Below are 19263 nucleotides of genomic sequence, written 5' to 3'. Positions count from 1 at the left end.
AAGACTCAATTGCTCAAAAAGTTATCTGAAACTCTGATATTGTTAAATCAAAGACTTGTTTGTAGATTAAGAGCAGAGTTACCAAGACAAAGAGTGTCGCGGGTACAGAGGCAGGTAAAGATGCTCGCCTTTACTGGAGTAGGAAACTAACCGGACGGTGCGGATCGATGTCGACGGATATACGTCACCCAGATTCCATTCTCAACCTTCCCGAGGCAAGGGAGTTAACTGAATATAAAAGCCCAGTTTCCAAACCTGCCGAACTGGGTTGGAATTATGGAGTTACATTTTGGCTGGACTAACGAGCCCATACCTATAGACTATAGTCCCGTCAAAATCTCAGAACGAAGTCGACATTCAACATGGCCCCTGCCTTGTCGATTGCAGGATTTGCAGAGCATGTGTTCCGTCAAATGGGTGTCGACAGATCTTTTCCAAATCTTTTCATGTTTTTAATTAGGCGCTCAAGTGATTTGATGCACTTCGCGAGGTCGGACCCATTTTATTACATGAAAGGGACATACCCCGTAATCGCGCTACGATCGAACCACGAAATTGCAGCCGAGAGATGATTATCAACATGTTGCTGGGATCAGAGACCATATAATAGATATCTATTACATGGTCTCTTTTGGGATGTAGCTGGTATGTGGACTAGGCTGTGTGAAGGTTCAGTTTTTGCACAAAGGGCATTTCTCGTGCAACATGTGCCACATCTACTCTTCACATTGCTCAGGGTCAGGCCCACACACAGATCCACACACTGAGGTTTGCTCATTTGACTTCCGAGAGTTATACACGGTTTAATTTCATTACATCACTAAACATGGTCAGGCATTTTGGTAATTGTAGTTGAGTTGTAGTCATTGTAACTAGTTGTAGGACTAGTATGATAAGCCAGGTGACATGCGCACTGGTTTTTTCCGGTAACAACGGTTTGTTAAGTAAAGTCGTGTTCACTGGCCTTACTCTCTGCCAACGGACAATTGTGCAAACACAACAGGCACCACAGGATGATACAAGAAGTAACTACAGAACCAAAGTATCAACGACGAAGACTCTCACAATTACCTCCATTACCATTCGTCACCACTCGCCCCTTTCCGTAACCTGCAAGAAGACTCGTCCCCCTATCGATGAATGTTTTGTGCGAAAATACGACAAACCAATCAGAATGCGTTTATGATTTCAAGTTCTTCGTCAAAGAATCCGTCAAAAACAATTTTTGTTTTTACATATGTCTTGCATCTAAAAATATACCCAAGACACAGTTAAATGTGGTCAATCATATTGTATAAATCCGCACGTCCCGATGTGCTTTTAATTGCATCTGAAATATATATAATATTGGGACATATACGTGAAACATTACGCAACGAGTTGACAATTGTTTTAGGTATGCCCGTTTGCGCTAAGACGGACCCCGGTCGCAAATATGGCCACGAGAGGGGCACGAGTCGCTATTCGGCTTGTCCCGTAATAACACGAGTTGGTCACGAATGCCTCCTTTACATGCCACCCATTCGGGGAGTCGAAACCCAGGAAGTCAGCGTGATGAGCTCTAACCACCCCGCCGACCCACCAAATTGAATAATTCCAATTTCAAATTGTTTAGCATAATGACTGCATCGACAAAATTATAATTGTAAAATTTGATTCGAAATGTTAACAAATAGTCTCATGACATTGAACTTGACGATTGTGACATCAACTACATGCGATCTAATTCATTCACGATTTGACAGCAAACGTGTTTGTTTGTTGTTTAACGCTACAATCAGCACTATTATAGCTATATGACAGGCGGTTTGTAAATAGTCGAATCTGGACCAGACAACCCAGTGATTGAGATCATGAGCTTCGATCTACGCAACTGGGATGCGATGATCAAACAAGTCATCGAGCCTGACCACCCGATCCCGTTATGACAGTAAAAGTATAAGACTCGGAACACTGACGATTCCTGAGAACAACTGTTTATTACACACACACTCCAACAAATCTCTGTCGAATTAACACAATGCAACAAATGTATATTTGGGATAACACTTTCTGACTAGTACAGATTCTCGGTCTGTTTGGGGTTGAGTCCCGTCCGGGATTAGGTGCCTCACTCTGGCAGTGTGGGTTCGAATCCCGGACGGGAACGAGAATCTGTACTTTACACAGAAAGTGTTATTCCATATATAACATTTGTTACATTTGACCACTTTCTAAATGGTATTGTGTGTTCATAACACAATGCAGTAAACAAAACAAAAGCTTTGATTTGGAGACTAAACTGTCTTCAGGAGAGAACACAACTGCCTGCCCACAACATTGGAGGATAACATGTGGCGGTTAAAGCTGTCTTCTGATGCAAGCATAAATAAAGTAATGCAAGATCGCAGTATTATTTTCGATCTATATAAAATATGGCAAGTGAGGACATCTTTTTTCGAAAGGTGGGGCACAATTAAATAAAGAAATTGATCGATAATGCAAATACTGTATTCGAGAAGGAAACAGTTCGCGTTTGTAAGCCAAACATTAGTCAAATAAATATTTGTGGTCTAACTTCGCAAAATTCACTCCCAAAAAAACCTTTTAACCTGATTAACCTGATGAGAACCCTTCAAAAGGGTGGGGGAGGAGAGGGAGGCTATAACGTGGTGAGTGATCGTGAAACGTTTTCTACAGCTATTCACAGAGTCTCTCTGACTTGATGGTATATCGACGCCCAATCAAGCGGGTCTGAACCAACACAAGGTCAGCCAGCTGTTCAGATCTTCTGCAGCTCGTTCGCTGTACCGCACTGCGGGGAGCGTCTTGCATTCGAACACTGCGCCATGGGTCTCACAATACTTCCACTGTCAAAACGCATTCCCTTGTCAGGTTAGCCGTTCAGTGTTAGCGGCCATGTGATTCTGGCTGAGTCTACTCGCGCCGTTCAACACCGACGAACACCTGAGTCTCCGGTCGAATAAAACCTCCGTTTTGTAGTTTTTCAGGAGCCTGAAAAAAACCCAGTTTAATCAGAAACACGACATGAGACAATTAAATAAGTGTTAAAGATTTCCTCACAATCCTTTCTGTCACATAGAACATAATTAAGCTAATGGTAATAAAACTGACCAATGGAAATACAACTCACTATTGTCTCCGGAGTTACCACAAACCGGAAGTTCTGCACCAAAGCCACTATCGCCATCTTGGCCTCCAACAAGGCCAGCCTCATTCCTAGACAGTTCCGGGGTCCGACGCCAAATGGCATCCACATATACTCGTGCAGCTCGTGCTTGTTCTCGGGGAGGAACCTGGAACAGCCAACCAATCTAAGCATCGGTTTGATAATAACTTATTGCATTTAAACTGTTCGAGCAGAAGTGTGATTTTGGAATTTTTTATATTAATAAGTATGTATTGGAGAGAAAGGGGGAGGGTGATGGAGAGACTGTGGGGTGGTGAATAGCCTGTCTCAATGTCCCAGAAACATATTTTCTCGAACATCTATCCCTCACTGTAATGTCATAACTCATAATGTCATAATCTCCCATCTCATTAAGGCTGTTCAATTAAAATGTAGTTGCTTGTTTCTATCAAAATAATATATGTTCAGATACTAAGCGTAATCTATCAAAGACTAACGTTTAGTTAATAAGCGTTAGTCTAGGTGGGGGAGGGAGAGACTTATTGAGACGGGGGTGGGGGTGGTGATGGATTGACCCCCCCTGCAAAAGTAATAGATAACCGACCGAGAGAAATTTGGGTAATGTTTACAATACAGAATAAAAAAATGGCATACCTGTCAGGGTCGAATTTTTCCGGATCGGCCCAGAACTCCGGATCATGTTGAACTGCGTACACGGGGATGATGACGGGCATGCCGGCGGGGATGTGGTACCCGTTGATGGTGGTGCTCTTCGCTGCAACTCGAGTGTTCCTGCAAGAGATCAGGGCTCACTTTGTTACAGCAGTCTATAGTTGTTTGGGATATAGCTGGAACATTGCTGTCTGCGGTGTGAAAATAACAAACAATCACACAAGCTTCCAGTTTATTCTGTTAACTAATTGATTAATCGTTAGTTTACAAAATATGACAACTAGTAGACAGACAATGTAACCAGACTTCCTAAAACAGGTTTACGGATCCGTCGTTCCTCAACAAAAAATCGAAAAAGCACCGCTATTTTTATTTGTCGATGATTTCAAGTGTATTAAGACCTGTGATGATCCGGGGTAGAATAGGTCTTCATCAACCCCTTATTGTCGTAAATGGCGACTATGCTTGTCGTAAGAGGCGACTAGCGGGATCGGGTGGTCAGACTCGCTGGCTTGGTTGATGCATGTCATCGTATCCCGATTGCGTGGATCGATGGTCATGATGTCAATCACTGGATTGTCTGGTCCAGACTCGATTACTTGACCGCTGTCTTATAGCTGGAATATTGCTGAGTGCGGCGTTAAACAACAAACGTATTAAATGTATAGATGCGAAATTTTTGGAAATGTTTGGAACTCAACACACCTGGTTGCCGGGGGGAAGAGCCTCAGTGTCTCCATGAACACGTTCTCCAGGTACTGAAGTTTAGTCACCTCGACGTATGTAGGCTTGTTCTGTATACAGCACACACACACAATATCAGTACATGGTGACGGGAAATAGTTCATAGATAGAAGCACTGACAATATAACCATATATATAATCTAAAAAATAGGACTTCGCTGCACATTTAGTTGTATGACAATAATGGAAAGGGGAATTTTAAAATAATTAACGGGTATTTGAACCCCATTGTCTCGAACTCACGGAGACCAGAGATGAATTATCCGGATTTGATGCTTTTAGCTCGACCTTATTATCGTCTGACAAAGCCATAAGACAACATAAATCAAACGTATTGCATTGTACGTATTATGTGAATACCATTTGTTTATTGATCTGGTGACGGTCAGTTGTTGGGTTTGAGTATTGACTTTCATACTTGACCATTATACTTTATACAAATTCTTGTGCTTTCAAAACAAATTGAGTTCGGTTATAAATTAGCTTTAACTCTTCGGACGAATTTGAGATAATTCGGCACATACGGGTTAAAGTAGTGATGCATATAGTAAGAGTTTGCCGGGACACAACCGGGGATTCGACACATCCGAATTGAAGATAACGATTGTTTGACTGTATGTCATGTTCAAAAACTAGGTTTACCTGCTGAATAAACACATAGCGATGGATCATCGATAGTCCTACAGTGTGCGTAATTATCGACTGGTACAAACTCTAATGGATCCCGACTGTACTTACATTTCCTATATGCTTGATTATCGATTGGTACAGCCTCTCCTGGATCTCTGGATGCGTAGCCAGATTGTAGGCCGTGAAGGTCAGGGCTTTTGACGTCGTCTCGAAACCGGCGAGTAGAAAGATATGGGAGTTGCAGAATATCTCGTAGTTCGTCAGACCTTATAAAGTAAAAACAATCTCCATACAATCAGTTTCCAGAGTCAGGAAAACAAGTCTTCAACGAGAATACAGCCGACCAATCAAATCTCCAACGAGAATACAGCCGACCGCGAGGTTGAGTACTGGCCTTTGAAGGCGAGGGGTCACTTCTGCCATTTTTTACACGAAGAAAAGAAACGAAGAACATACATCTCTGCACTTATAACACACCGTACCCGCTCTGGCCTGTCGATGCAGAAGACTGATTGGATGGCAGTTTAAAGCTGTTTATTTCACGGTACAAAATGTAACGGTCTACTGTAAACTATACTGTAGACCTAGTAAATTACGACGCATGGCTACCAGCTGTACAATGTTCGTAGTGTAATGACTCGCCCATTCCGTAACCTGATATTCGGCTTGTCCCGGAATAACACGAGTTGGTCACCAGTGTCTTTACCGCTTATGCCTTTCCGGTTTGTCCCGGAATGACACGAGTATTTGCGAATGCACTGCGCGGTGAATACCTCGCTTCTTGTAGTACTTGAAGTCTAATGTTGTTTCAGTGTCGTCATCGGAGTCGTCATCCGGGTCTCTTGCAGACCCCTCCTTGTTGGTGTCAAGCATCGTTTGTAGAATGTCGCCGTAGCCCTGCTAAGAGATGATGTTCCTTATGGGGTCAGTTTTGCAATGTGTGTGAGTTTGGTCTGCAATGTGTGTCAGTTTGGTTTGCAGTGTGTTTCAGTTTGGTCTGCAATGTGTGTCAGTTTGGTCTGCAATATTCGTCAGTTTGGTCTGCAATGTGTGTCAGTTTGGTCTGCAATGTGCGTCAGTTTGGTCTCAGTTTGATCTGCAATGTGTGTGAGTTTGGTCTGCAATGTGTGTGAGTTTGGTCTGCAATGTGTGTCAGTTTGATCTGCAATGTGTGTCAGTTTGGTCTGCAATGTGTGTCAGTTTGGTCTGCAATGTGTGTCAGTTTGGTCTGCAATGTGTGTCAGTTTGATCTGCAATGTGTGTCAGTTTAATCTGCAATGTGTTTCAGTTTGGTCTGCAATGTGTGTCAGTTTGGTCTGCAATATTCGTCAGTTTGGTCTGCAATGTGTGTCAGTTTGGTCTGCAATGTGCGTCAGTTTGGTCTCAGTTTGATCTGCAATGTGTGTGAGTTTGGTCTGCAATGTGTGTGAGTTTGGTCTGCAATGTGTGTCAGTTTGGTCTGAAATGTGTGTCAGATTGATCTGCAATGTGTGTCAGTTTGGTCTGCAATGTGTGTCAGTTTGGTCAGCAATGTGCGTCAGTTTGGTCTGCAATGTGCGTCAGTTTGGTCTGCAACGTGTGTCAGTTTGGTCTGCATTGTGTGTCAGTTTGGTCTGAATTGTGTGTCAGTTTGGTCTCAGTTGGTCAGCAATGTGCGTCAGTTTGGTCTGCAATGTGTGTCAGTTTTGTCTGCAACGTGTGTCAGTTTCGTCTGCAACGTGTGTCAGTTTGGTCTGCATTGTGTGTCAGTTTGGTCTCAGTTGGTAAGCCATGTGCGTCAGTTTGGTCTGCAATGTGTGTTAGTTTTGTCTGCAACGTGTGTCAGTTTGGTCTGCAACGTGTGTCAGTTTGGTCTGCTATGTGTTTCATTTTTTTCTACCACGTGTGTTAGTTTGGTCTGCAATGTGTGTCAGTTTGGTCAGCAATGTGCGTCAGTTTGGTCTGCAATGTGTGTCAGTTTGATTTGCAATGTGTGTCAGTTTGGTCTGCAATGTGTGTCAGTTTGGTCTCAGTTTGGTCTGCAATGTGTGTCAGTTTGGTCTGCAACGTGTGTCAGTTTGGTCTGGAATGTGCGTCAGTTTGGTCAGCAATGTGTGTCAGTTTGGTCTGCAATGTGTGTCAGTTTGGTAAGCCATGTGCGTCAGTTTGGTCTGCAATGTGTGTCAGTTTGGTCTGCTATGTGTGTCAGTTTGGTCTGCAATGTGCGTCATTTTGGTCTGCAATGTGCGTAAAAGCAAAAAGCAAAACTTTTTTCGAACAGAAAAATTCAAAAAGGTTAACTTCAGTACATCCTCGTAACACCAAAGTCTTTAGGAGCATCGCCTTGGCCTCAGTTTGAAACGTGCGGTTTGATGCGTTTGGTTAGAGGCCGCCGTCGCTGATGGAAGTACTGCTGTGTGGCGTCAGGTAATTAATACTTATTGTTTTAATGCAAATTGTGTGAATGGCAGATGCTGCGGGTGGGTCAGGACATGCTTACCCTTTTCGCGAACACCTGGTGTCATCACTGATTTTAAGTGATCCATTCATACAATTTTAACAGCTCTTTCGCCCTTTACGACAGATGAAATCTGTTTGGGCGGATGATCAAGATTCTCCTGCATTGACAATACATATTTGTTGTACTAATAAGGATTCTGTCGGAAATAAGGTTCAGTCGTCTTAAGCTATTTGACGAGTTATCAGAGTTCGAGATATACGAGCTGGAGTTAGAGGAGTTCCACGTAAAGGACTTCGAGTAAACTCACCGAGTCTGGGTTGTTCTTCCTGTCTTCGATCACCTGTTTCACCACAGCGCGGAACTTGGCCTTGTCCTTGTCGAAATCCAAAACTTGGAAGTCAATCTTCTCGAAAATCGACTTGGTGAAGGGAAAGAGGACTGAAATTATCGGATTCAAGAACAATATCAAGGTGATTGAGTGATTTAATGTTTATAAAATGCAGCTGTGAGAAATATTCCAGTACTGTCACGGCCGTCTGTCAACGATCAATGCCACTTAGGTGCGATGACACGCACTCAGCCTAGTCACCGGGCCTGACCACTCGATCCTCATTAGTAGGTTGTTAGAGAGAACATAGAATAGGAGAACATAGAATACTGGTGACTTATTCGTTCCCAGAATACCCAGAGGGGACAATTATGAAGGTACACGACAGTGACATGTCTCAACATGTCATTAAGAGATCGTAGTTATTGTGAGATACTATCGAGTGCCGTTCTGAGGTATAAGGGTTGATAAGTTCACAGATTCATATAAAAAGAAATGCGTAAGAGTGAAATCTTGTTTTATTGACATTACATTATGGCATTGAGGTATGTCCACAAAACTGAACAATTTGTTTCGCTGTGACAAGTTAAATCTGTGACCTCTGGAAAATGGGGAACGTGCAGTGACAAAGTACTAGCAGTTCGTTGTTTGAAATAAGATTGAAAGTGATGAACCACGTTTCATCTATAGTCGTTGCAAGAACCTTTCTGGATCAGCTTCAAACAGCTAAAAATCCTATATTAGGTATTTCAATACTTGTGTTCTGGATATCGCGAGATCACGTCTTGTAACGAGACTTACGTGTCACCAGAAATATGATTGGGAAGGTGAGCTTAAAGGCCTTCCTGCAGTACGTGACGAAGACGTTGTCTGGGTCGGACTGGCTGTCGAGGTCGATGCTGAAGCCGGTGTGGGCGATGACGTCCATGGTGTAACATCCCATCACACTGTAACAGCAAGTGAGTCAACATGTCCTAGTGATCAATCTGTGGCAGGTATTCGTGAATAAAATAAGTACTGTCATCATAATACTATCCGCGAAGATTCAAGGACTTTCCGGGGCGGTAGGGTAGCCTAGTGGTTAAAGCGTTCGCATGTCACGCTAAACCCCCGGGTTCGATTCCCCACATGGGTGCAATGAGTGTAGCCCTGAAATTGCTGGAATACTGCTACATATGCTAGGGATTCACTCACGCTAGGGAGGATGCTAATATGTTTGGCAGCCTTGCATCCCTTTACCGTTTGTCAGCACCGTTACTTGTGCTCGTAACTTTCAGCAAGGGGGTAAACGTCTCGGGGGACCCCCCATGCGTTAAGCTGTCATGCCGTTATACCCAAAGTGTCCAAAACGGCGTAAAACACAACTCCACTCTTTGTTATTTGACAGTCAGTTACACTAATTAAATTGTGTTCCTGTATCATTCAGGATTGAGAAAGTGAACGTTGTTTAACGCCGCATATGTCCATAATCGAGTCTCAACCAGGCAAATCAATGGATGACGGTATGAGCAACTTCTAAAGCCACTGGGTGTGGTATCACACAATCAACCATGTCACCGAACCTCAATTTATCGCCCCTTACGTAAATTGTTTGATAGGCATTACTTAGAAGTTGACGGATGACAAGATAGACACAATTTTATGACTCTCTTTCTTGACAACAGTATAAGGATCTATTCCGAAACGTCGCTTTTCACAGTATTAAAGTTGTATATAAGTTGTAATCCATAAAACTGTGTCTATCTTGACATATTTATAGGAGACATTTTCTCACCCGGATATCTACGAGGTTAGAGTCAAGAGTCCATCTACTGCCCCCAAAATAGAGGTTAGAAAAAGGGTTGGTTGGTTTGTTGTTTTACGCCGCACTCAGCAATATTCCAGCTATATGACGGAGGTCTGTAAATAACAGAGACTGGACCAGACAATCCAGTGATTGATATCATGAGCATCGATCAACCCAATTGGGATTCGATGACATGCTTCAACCAAGTCAGCGAGCCAGAACACCCGATCCCGTTACTCGCCTCTTACGACAAGCATAGTCGCCTTTTACGGCAAGCTCGGGTTGCTAAAGACCTATTCTAACCCGGATCTTCACGGGTCGATTAGCAAGTCAACTGTGTGCTATTAATAGTGTCTGCCCAAATCGAGCCTTACTGTTTCATATCGACGCTTTTCTTCTCCTTTCCTTGTTTATCCACGTTCTTGACCAGCAGGTCGGAACATCTCTCAACCAGCTCCATCATCTAAACACATCAGTCGCAAAATGTTGAGTGAGTGAGTTGGGTTTAACGCCGCTTTTAACAGTATTCCATTTATATCACGGCGTGTCAGCTTAATGTGGGAGGAAAGCCCGAAGTGATGAAACCCACGAGCATGGGAATGGTGCTGACAAACCTAGAAACATAATCATGGTGAACCGTGAAAAATAATGAGTTAGACAACACACAGGATCAGTTCACACAGAGGACAAGTGTCATTAGACTACTGTTCTCCGTATCCCCCGACATTCAGATTCACATAAATAAAGCGACAAAACCCTTTCCATAATCAATAGAAATCTCTGCATAAAGCAGAGTCGAATGTACGATCCCGATCCCGAGTATATCATGAGCATGTGTTTATGAATCACTATCAAACAGGAATGATACCATGTGTTCGCGAAAAGGTGAGCGTATCCTGCCCCACCGGTGGCACCCGTCACAAACACATGCAAAGGCAAGTCAATGGCACTATGCTGTGTGCGCAGTAATATACGATGTAAAGTTGCATCCCTTATCCTTGTCAGGATCCGCTGATTCCACTGATAATGATAATAATGGTTTTGCAGCACCATACTCGTTGTGGTGGATCTAACCAAAGGATCCTACATTACGACAGACGTCAGTCTGTGTATGCCTGCGTTCACCTGTGTATTGATCTGTTTGAGGACACGTGTATATATTTACCTGTTGAGTTCACCTGTATATATCTACCTGTTGAGTTCACCTGTATATATTTACCTGTTGAGTTCACCTGTATATATCTACCTGTTGAGTTCACCTGTATATATCTACCTGTTGAGTTCACCTGTAAATATTTACCTGTTGAGTTCACCTGTATATATCTACCTGTTGAGTTCACCTGTATATATCTACCTGTTGAGTTCACCTGTATATATTTACCTGTTGAGTTCACCTGTATATATCTACCTGTTGAGTTCACCTGTATATATTTACCTGTTGAGTTCACCTGTATATATCTACGTGTTTGAGTTCGCCTGTATATATTTACCTGTTGAGTTCACCTGTATATATCTACCTGTTGAGTTCACCTGTATATATTTACCTGTTGAGTTCACCTGTATATATCTACCTGTTGAGTTCACCTGTATATATCTGCCTGTTGAGTTCACCTGTATATATTTACCTGTTGAGTTCACCTGTATATATCTACCTGTTGAGTTCACCTGTATATATTTACCTGTTGAGTTCACCTGTATATATCTACCTGTTGAGTTCACCTGTATATATTTACCTGTTGAGTTCACCTGTATATATCTACCTGTTGAGTTCACCTGTATATATCTACCTGTTGAGTTCACCTGTAAATATTTACCTGTTGAGTTCGCCTGTATATATCTACCTGTTGAGTTCACCTGTATATATTTACCTGTTGAGTTCACCTGTATATATCTACCTGTTGAGTTCACCTGTATATATTTACCTGTTGAGTTCACCTGTATATATCTACGTGTTTGAGTTCGCCTGTATATATTTACCTGTTGAGTTCACCTGTATATATCTACCTGTTGAGTTCACCTGTATATATTTACCTGTTGAGTTCACCTGTATATATCTACCTGTTGAGTTCACCTGTATATATCTACCTGTTGAGTTCACCTGTATATATTTACCTGTTGAGTTCACCTGTATATATCTACGTGTTTGAGTTCGCCTGTATATATTTACCTGTTGAGTTCACCTGTATATATCTACCTGTTGAGTTCACCTGTATATATTTACCTGTTGAGTTCACCTGTATATATCTACCTGTTGAGTTCACCTGTATATATTTACCTGTTGAGTTCACCTGTATATATCTACCTGTTGAGTTCACCTGTATATATCTACGTGTTTGAGTTCGCCTGTATATATTTACCTGTTGAGTTCACCTGTATATATCTACCTGTTGAGTTCACCTGTATATATTTACCTGTTGAGTTTACCTGTATATATTTACCTGTTTGAGTTCCTCTGTATATATTTATGTCTGCCCCAGAATGGAGGGAGACATATTGTTTTTGGCACGGTTCCCGTCGGTGTCGGCGTCGGCGTCGGCGTTCCCACCGTTTCCGGACCATAACTCAGCAACCGTTTAATATTTTTTCGCGAAACTTTGTATACACATTAACCCAGCACTGAAGTGGTGCCTTTTGCTATTTAGAGATTTTTGACATTTTTATTTTTTCTCGTTTCCATGGAGATAAGTTGAACATAGGCTCTGAATGGGGGTAAGCTTTGTTTCCTGACCATAACTCAGAAACCGTTTAATATTTTTTCGCGAAACTTTGTATACACATTAACCCAGCACTGAAGTGGTGCCCATTAGTTGTTTGAAATTTCTAGGAGTTCTATTTTTGTCTCTGTTATTTAGTAATGGAGGGTGGGAATGAAGAAATGGGCTTTAACGTGAAGTAAACGAATGAATGGGGGTTAGGGGAGTGGGGGGAGACATATGTTTTTACGAGTAAAAACACTTTCTAGTTACCTGTTTGAGTTTAGATGTACGGAATGTTGGACTGAGGACACAGCGCATGAACTTCCAGTGTTCGTCGTAGATCTCAGCGATACAGTCCATCACAATCTTGGGCACAGGGCCGAACGTCTGGGAAACAGCAACAAGCAAGTACTATTACAGCATGTTGGAGCTTCCGCTCAAATACGCACCATATATTCTCATATGATACGGTTTATTGTAATGCTCTTATTTTACTTACAGACATACTCTCCGATTATCATGCAAGTGAAAATTTTCACACAGTACCGGTGAACACGGGCATAACAAGCACATGATGCTTCCTGAAGCAGGCGACTGTTACAAAAACTGCCCCGAACACTCGAAGGGGCTGACATCGTGGCCTGGGAGAATGGACAAAATCGACGGACACCCTGATCTGGGAGAACTCTCCACTGGGCAATCACACCACCCCTAGAGGACGGACACCCTGATCTGGGAGAACTCTCCACTGGGCAATCACACCACCCCTAGAGGACGGACACCCTGATCTGGGAGAACTCTCCACTGGGCAATCACACCACCCCTAGAGGACGGACACCCTGATCTGGGAGAACTCTCCACTGGGCAATCACACCACCCCTAAAGGACGGACACCCTGATCTGGGAGAACTCTCCACTGGGCAATCACACCACCCCTAAAGGACGGACACCCTGATCTGGGAGAACTCTCCGCTGGGCAATCACACCACCCCTAAAGGACGGACACCCTGATCTGGGAGAACTCTCCACTGGGCAATCACATCGCCCCTAAAGGACGGACACCCTGACCTGGGAGAACTCCCCACTGGGCAATCACACCACCCCTGACACCCTTAACCCTGATCAGGGAGAACTCACCGATCTGTTTACAAAGTTGGAGAAGTCCTTTACACAAATCTGTTTTATCATGGCGGGGTCGGAGATGATGAGGGATGGGATTCTGCCGTGAAACACGCTGAAACATACATTTGGAAACGTGACGATGTGAAATATGGGGGAATGAGTTGTTATGTATGGTATGTGGCAAGTTGGTATAACTCTACAAGAGTGAGTGCGTGCGTGCGTGCGTGCGTGAGTGAGTGAGTGAGTGAGTGCTCTCACGCATTTACCCCTTGGTAAAAACCCAGCACGGGTATGACTGACAAAGCAAGAAACATTATTAATCATTTAATCCGAGTGAGTGATTGACATGGTTTAATATGGTACCAGTAACTCAGGGCGTGATATTGGCATTAGACGTTTACCACTCTGCTGACTGACAAGGATCATAATCGGAGATTCGAACCCGAAGCCTGAAAGAGCCGTTAATGTAACATGTAATACAGGTTAATGACAGTGTACATACCCCACAACCCGGCCATATTCCTTGACGAGGCGTTGATCACAGCCGCCGATACCCTGGGGAAACAGCAAGCGTAGCGTCATAATGAGTGAGTGAGTGACTGGATTGCCACGGTGTGTCTGGCAATATTCCAGGCGAATGGGCTTTATACGTTGTACCCAGGTGGGAATCGAACCCGAACTTTCGGCGTGACGAGCCTCCACTTTAGCGAGCCCCTGCTACCCAACCACCCGTTAACAAGACAGTCAAGGAAACATGGACGAGGGGGATCAGGCTCGTTATTTCCTCCTCATTACGTTTAACAACGCATTATATTGGCGGTTTCTACTTCTCAAAATCAAGAGCGGTGGGGTAGCCCAGTGGGTAAAGCGTTCGCTCGTCACGGTGAAGAAAATGTATGATGCATACCAGGTAATGACTACCCCAAGCACATGGATACAATGGCAATGTTGAAGGCGGCTACATTAGAGTCGGCTGTGAAACATATAGTCCCTCCATTCGTCACCACTCACCCCATTCCGTAACCTGTAAGAAGCTATTCGGCTTGTCCCGGAATAACACGAGTTGGTCACGCATGATAATCCCTCAAGAAACGCCTTGCCCTCACTTTGGATAACTAATTTTTAATAGTTCATGAGCAGTGTATAAAACTGCGTTATGCAACGGCGATACAGTATCTATCACTTTAGTAGCATCTGATAATGGGGTGTTTTCTTGTTAGTTCGGTTAACATCTGAATCGTTTAAGTAGAAAAACACATAACTAAATACATTTAGGGTCCCCTTGATCACTGTATATTAATTGTTTCACTAGACAGGAAACTGATTACTATATTTTTAATACATTGTTAATTACATTATTAAATAAGTTGTTGAATGACTTGTTCAGAATGAAATATATATAATTAATACAAAACAAAAATTATGATACATTGTCTTAACATTTTTTTCGGTGAAGAAAATTCAAGTCAACCTTTTACTTTCGCTACTCTTATTGACCTACTTCCAAATTTTCAAAAAATAAAGGAAGTACTTGATTGTGATTTGTAAGGAGTGAATGCTGTTAAACATATACATAGCGGTTGGTAACCGGTGATTGAAAGCCAGAGCAGCGGTCTTAGTCTTGGGGTAATGACACATTGCAGCAAGTCACAGAAGCTAGTCAGGGATTCTCGCCCACCTAGAGCTTACGTGGTATTGCAACTGAGAGAAGCATGAAATACTCACATCCCCCGCCACTATGACATGTCCCGTTGTGTGCAAGACAAGAAATAGTGTACGGTTTTCAAGATCTGCTCCGGACAGGGCACTACCGCCATTTTCAGTCAAAGCCGTTGCTATGGAAACTCGACAAATACTATCAAACTATCAAAAGGCACAAGTTCACCACTAGACCTATCTATGTGCCAAGTTTGGTTAAAATATCTCTCATGGTTTTTGAGTTCTGCTCCGGAAACGAAACGAAACGTGACGGACGGACGGACGGACGGATGAACAGAATGACGGACGGACAGCATCCATTCCTATATCCCCCTTCCGTTTCGTGGCGGGGAATAATAACGTTACTTATTAACTAAACTCAACTTCCGCATGTTGTCATGTGCGAGTAAGATACCTCTTTCTTATAGCAGCCCACGATCCCCAGCAAGCCTGGCTCTGGTGCCGGGATCCCCATCTGCCTGAACATGCCATGGGTCCAGGTCGCATAGCTGAAACATGAGTGAGTGAGTGAATTGGGTTTAACGCCGCTTTTAACAGTATTACAGTTATATCGCGACGTGTCAGCTTAATGTGGGAGGAAAGCCCGAAGTGATGCAGGTCTCAGACGTTTACCACTTCGGTGAAACCCACGAGCACGGGTATGGTGCTGACAAACCTAGAAACATAATCGGGGCGAACCGGGATTCGAACCCACAATCATAGGTTTCTGGCGTGCCCAAGGGACGCAACTCTGCACAGCGAATCGCGGCGCATTAGACGACTGGGCCACCCGTGCCACCCCATAGCTGAAACAATCGCCAGCCTTAATGAGCACTCCAAATGAAACATAATGCACATGTACCAAGTTTTAGTTTGTCTGTTTGTTGTTTAACGCCACACTCAACAATATTCCAGCTATATGACGGCGGTCTGTAAATTATCGAGACTTGACCAGACAATCCGGTGAATGATATCATGAGCATCGATCTACGCAATTGCGATCGATGACATGCATCAACCAAGTCAGCGAGTCTGACCACCCGATCCCGTTAGTCGCCTCTTACGACAAGCATAGTCGCCTTTTACGGCAAGCATCTGTTGCTAAAGACCTATTCTACCCCGGATCTTCACGGGTCATGTACCAAGTATTGAATTGAATGGGAGGGAAGGGGGGTTACAATATACACTCAAACGCCGTTGTGTCGGATTTTGATGTGTCGAACTTGTGCTTGTCTCGAAGTTAAAGCTTTGTTCCTGTGTATTCCTTATCTATTTATCATTTTCGAACCTCCGATAACTCGAAATATTTACGTATGTCCCTTGAACAACGGTGTTTGACTGTATAGTGGAGGAGCAGTCATAAGCATCAATCAATCAACCAACCATCCAACCAACCAACCAACCAACCAACCAACCAACCAACCAACCAACCAACCAATCAATCAATCAATCAATCAATCAATCTATTTTCATGGTACTGAAGAGGCCAAAGGCCTATAGTACATTGTCTGGGGCGTGTTACAAAATCATACATTTTCCTAGTTTCATAGTATGATAATTGAACACTGACACATTTCTCATACTGTCCATACAATCACATGTCATTAATTTACAACATTTGTTACCGTTTGGGTTGTGGTAGAAACAGTTATTTAGATATGTTGCTCTTAAAGCATTATACACTGAACATACGCATAAAAAAGGGATATTCTCCTTCAATGCAACAAGTTTTACAAATCTATCGCGATAAAGCGATAAAGCAAGAAAGCGATGTCCCCTCTCGGCCACCATACAGTAGCCATTACACAATGTCGCTTGCACAACTGGTTGTAACCGTGCATTGTGTATATCGGGGATGGCTTTATAACGGGGAATGTAGAGTATGATGGGAATCATTTATATGCTGAAGGGATGTATTGTGTAATCGGCTCCTGTTATAGGGAAGCGTTATAGCGAGAATGCTGGAGTGAGCGAGTATGTTTTTTACGCCGCTTTTAGCAAAATTCCAGAAATATCACAGCGGGGGACAGCAGAAATGGGCTTCTCACATTGTAACCATGTGGGACTCGAACCCGAGAATTTGGCGTGTGGGGCGGACGCTATAACCACGAGGTTGCCACACCGCCCCGGGTATGCTTATACACAGAGCACGCATATATGATCAGTTACAATGTCTTCAAATGTAGCTTAAACAAATACAGCACACTTTTAACATAACTTAACTATCATTATTGTTTAATCCATTTTCAGACACTGTTGTTAGATTAATGACTAACAAATATCTGTATCTAAGTCCGCAGTCACCAAATATATTAAATGTTGAATTCTTACACAACATATAACACATTGGGAACGGGACGGCCATAGATATTAGGATGGAAAGGGGTGGACGTAGCTAAAGGGTGGACATAGAGAAAGGGATGACATAGAGAAAAGGGTGGACGTAGCTAAAGGGTGGACGTAGCTAAAGGGTGGACATAGAGAAAGGAGTGGACGTAGCTAAAGGGTGGACATAGAGAAAGGGGTGGACGTAGCTAAAGGATGGACATAGAGAAAGGGGTGGACGTAGCTAAAGGGTGGACGTAGCTAAAGGATGGACATAGAGAAAGGGGTGGACGTAGCTAAAGGGTGGACATAGAGAAAGGGGTGGACGTAGCTAAAGGGTGGACACTGAGAAAGGAGTTGACTTAGCTAAAGGGTGGACATAGAGAAAGGGGTGGACGTAGCTAAAGGGTGGACATAGAGAAAGGGGTGGACGTAGCTAAAGGGTGGACATAGAGAAAGGGGTGGACGTAGCTAAAGGATGGACATTGAGAAAAGGGTGGACGTAACTAAAGGGTGGACATAGAGAAAGGGGTGGACGTAGCTAAAGGGTGGACATAGAGAAAGGGGTGGACGTAGCTAAAGGGTGGACATTGAGAAAGGGGTGGACGTAACTAAAGGGTGGACATAGAGAAAAGGGTGGACGTAGCTAAAGGGTGGACATAGAGAAAAGGGTGGACGTAGCTAATGGGTGGACATAGAGAAAGGAGTGGACGTAGCTAAAGGGTGGACATTGAGAAAGGGGTGGACGTAGCTAAAGGGTGGACATAGAGAAAGGGGTGGACGTAGCTAAAGGGTGGACATAGAGAAAGGGGTGGACGTAGCTAAAGGGTGGACATTGAGAAAGGGGTGGACGTAACTAAAGGGTGGACATAGAGAAAAGGGTGGACGTAGCTAAAGGGTGGACATAGAGAAAAGGGTGGACGTAGCTAAAGGGTGGACGTAGCTAAAGGGTGGACGTAGCTAAAAGGTGGACATAGAGAAAGGGGTGGACGTAGCTAAAGGATGGACATAGATAAAGGGGTGGACGTAGCTAAAGGGTGGACATAGAGAAAGAGGGTGGACGTAGCTAAAGGGTGGACATAGAGAAAGGGGTGGACGTAGCTAAAGGATGGACATTGAGAAAGGGGTGGACGTAGCTAAAGGGTGGACATAGAGAAAGAGGTTGGACGTAGCTAAAGGATGGACATTGAGAAAGGGGTGGACGTAGCTAAAGGGTGGACATAGAGAAAGGAGTTGACTTAGCTAAAGGTGGACATAGATAAAGGGGTGGACGTAGCTAAAGGGTGGACATTGAGAAAGGGGTGGACATAGCTAAAGGGTGGACATAGAGAAAGGAGTTGACTTAGCTAAAGGTGGACATAGATAAAGGGGTGGACGTAGCTAAAGGGTGGACATAGAGAAAGGGGTGGACATAGAGATAAGGGTGGACATTGAGAAAGGGGTGGACGTAGCTAAAGGGTGGACACTGAGAACGGGGTGGACGTAGCTAAAGGATGGACATTGAGAAAGGGGTGGACGTAGCTAAAGGGTGGACACTGAGAAAGGGGTGGACGTAGCTAAAGGGTGGACATAGAGAAAGGGGTGGACGTAGCTAAAGGGTGGACACTGAGAAAGGGGTGGACGTAGCTAAAGGGTGGACATAGAGAAAGGGGTGGACATAGCTAAAGGGTGGACATTGAGAAAGGGGTGGAC

General features: G+C 43.6%; 1 protein-coding gene across 2 annotated transcripts; it reads right to left on the bottom strand.

Annotated features, from left to right (window-relative positions):
* Nucleotides 1–2152: 2152 nt before the first annotated feature.
* On the bottom strand, nt 2153–15752 carry LOC139456088 (cytochrome P450 3A11-like). Of its 2 annotated transcripts, none has more exons than XM_071237608.1 (13): nt 15662–15752; nt 14051–14103; nt 13564–13660; nt 12697–12813; nt 10105–10193; nt 8746–8891; nt 7924–8054; nt 5950–6076; nt 5285–5442; nt 4508–4596; nt 3785–3922; nt 3134–3296; nt 2153–2994 (listed from the first exon to the last, which is right to left on the bottom strand). In XM_071237608.1, the coding sequence occupies exons 1-13, from the start codon at nt 15731–15733 to the stop codon at nt 2917–2919; spliced, it is 1458 nt and encodes a 485-aa protein (XP_071093709.1). In that variant the 5' UTR covers nt 15734–15752; the 3' UTR covers nt 2153–2916. The 2 variants fall into 2 exon arrangements, with proteins under 2 accessions (XP_071093709.1, XP_071093711.1); XM_071237610.1 differs by having other exon boundaries at nt 5950–6073.
* Nucleotides 15753–19263: the final 3511 nt, after the last annotated feature.

This window comes from Haliotis cracherodii, unplaced genomic scaffold (genome assembly GCF_022045235.1).
Source record: "Haliotis cracherodii isolate W230 unplaced genomic scaffold, xgHalCrac1.p SCAF_11, whole genome shotgun sequence".
NCBI classification, from domain to species: Eukaryota; Metazoa; Mollusca; class Gastropoda; order Lepetellida; family Haliotidae; genus Haliotis; species Haliotis cracherodii.
Note: the sequence above shows the minus strand (reverse complement) of the source record. Positions and strands in the feature narration are given on the sequence as shown.

Coding starts and splice junctions, on each gene's coding strand:
- LOC139456088 (XM_071237608.1), bottom strand. CDS start 15,733: ATGTTCAGGCAGATGGGGATCCCGGCACCAGAGCCAGGCTTGCTGGGG. Junction 13,661..14,050: donor GAATATGGCCGGGTTGTGGG/GTATGTACACTG, acceptor TGTATGTTTCAG/CGTGTTTCACGGCAGAATCC. Junction 5,443..5,949: donor CAAGTACTACAAGAAGCGAG/GTATTCACCGCG, acceptor TTACTTTATAAG/GTCTGACGAACTACGAGATA.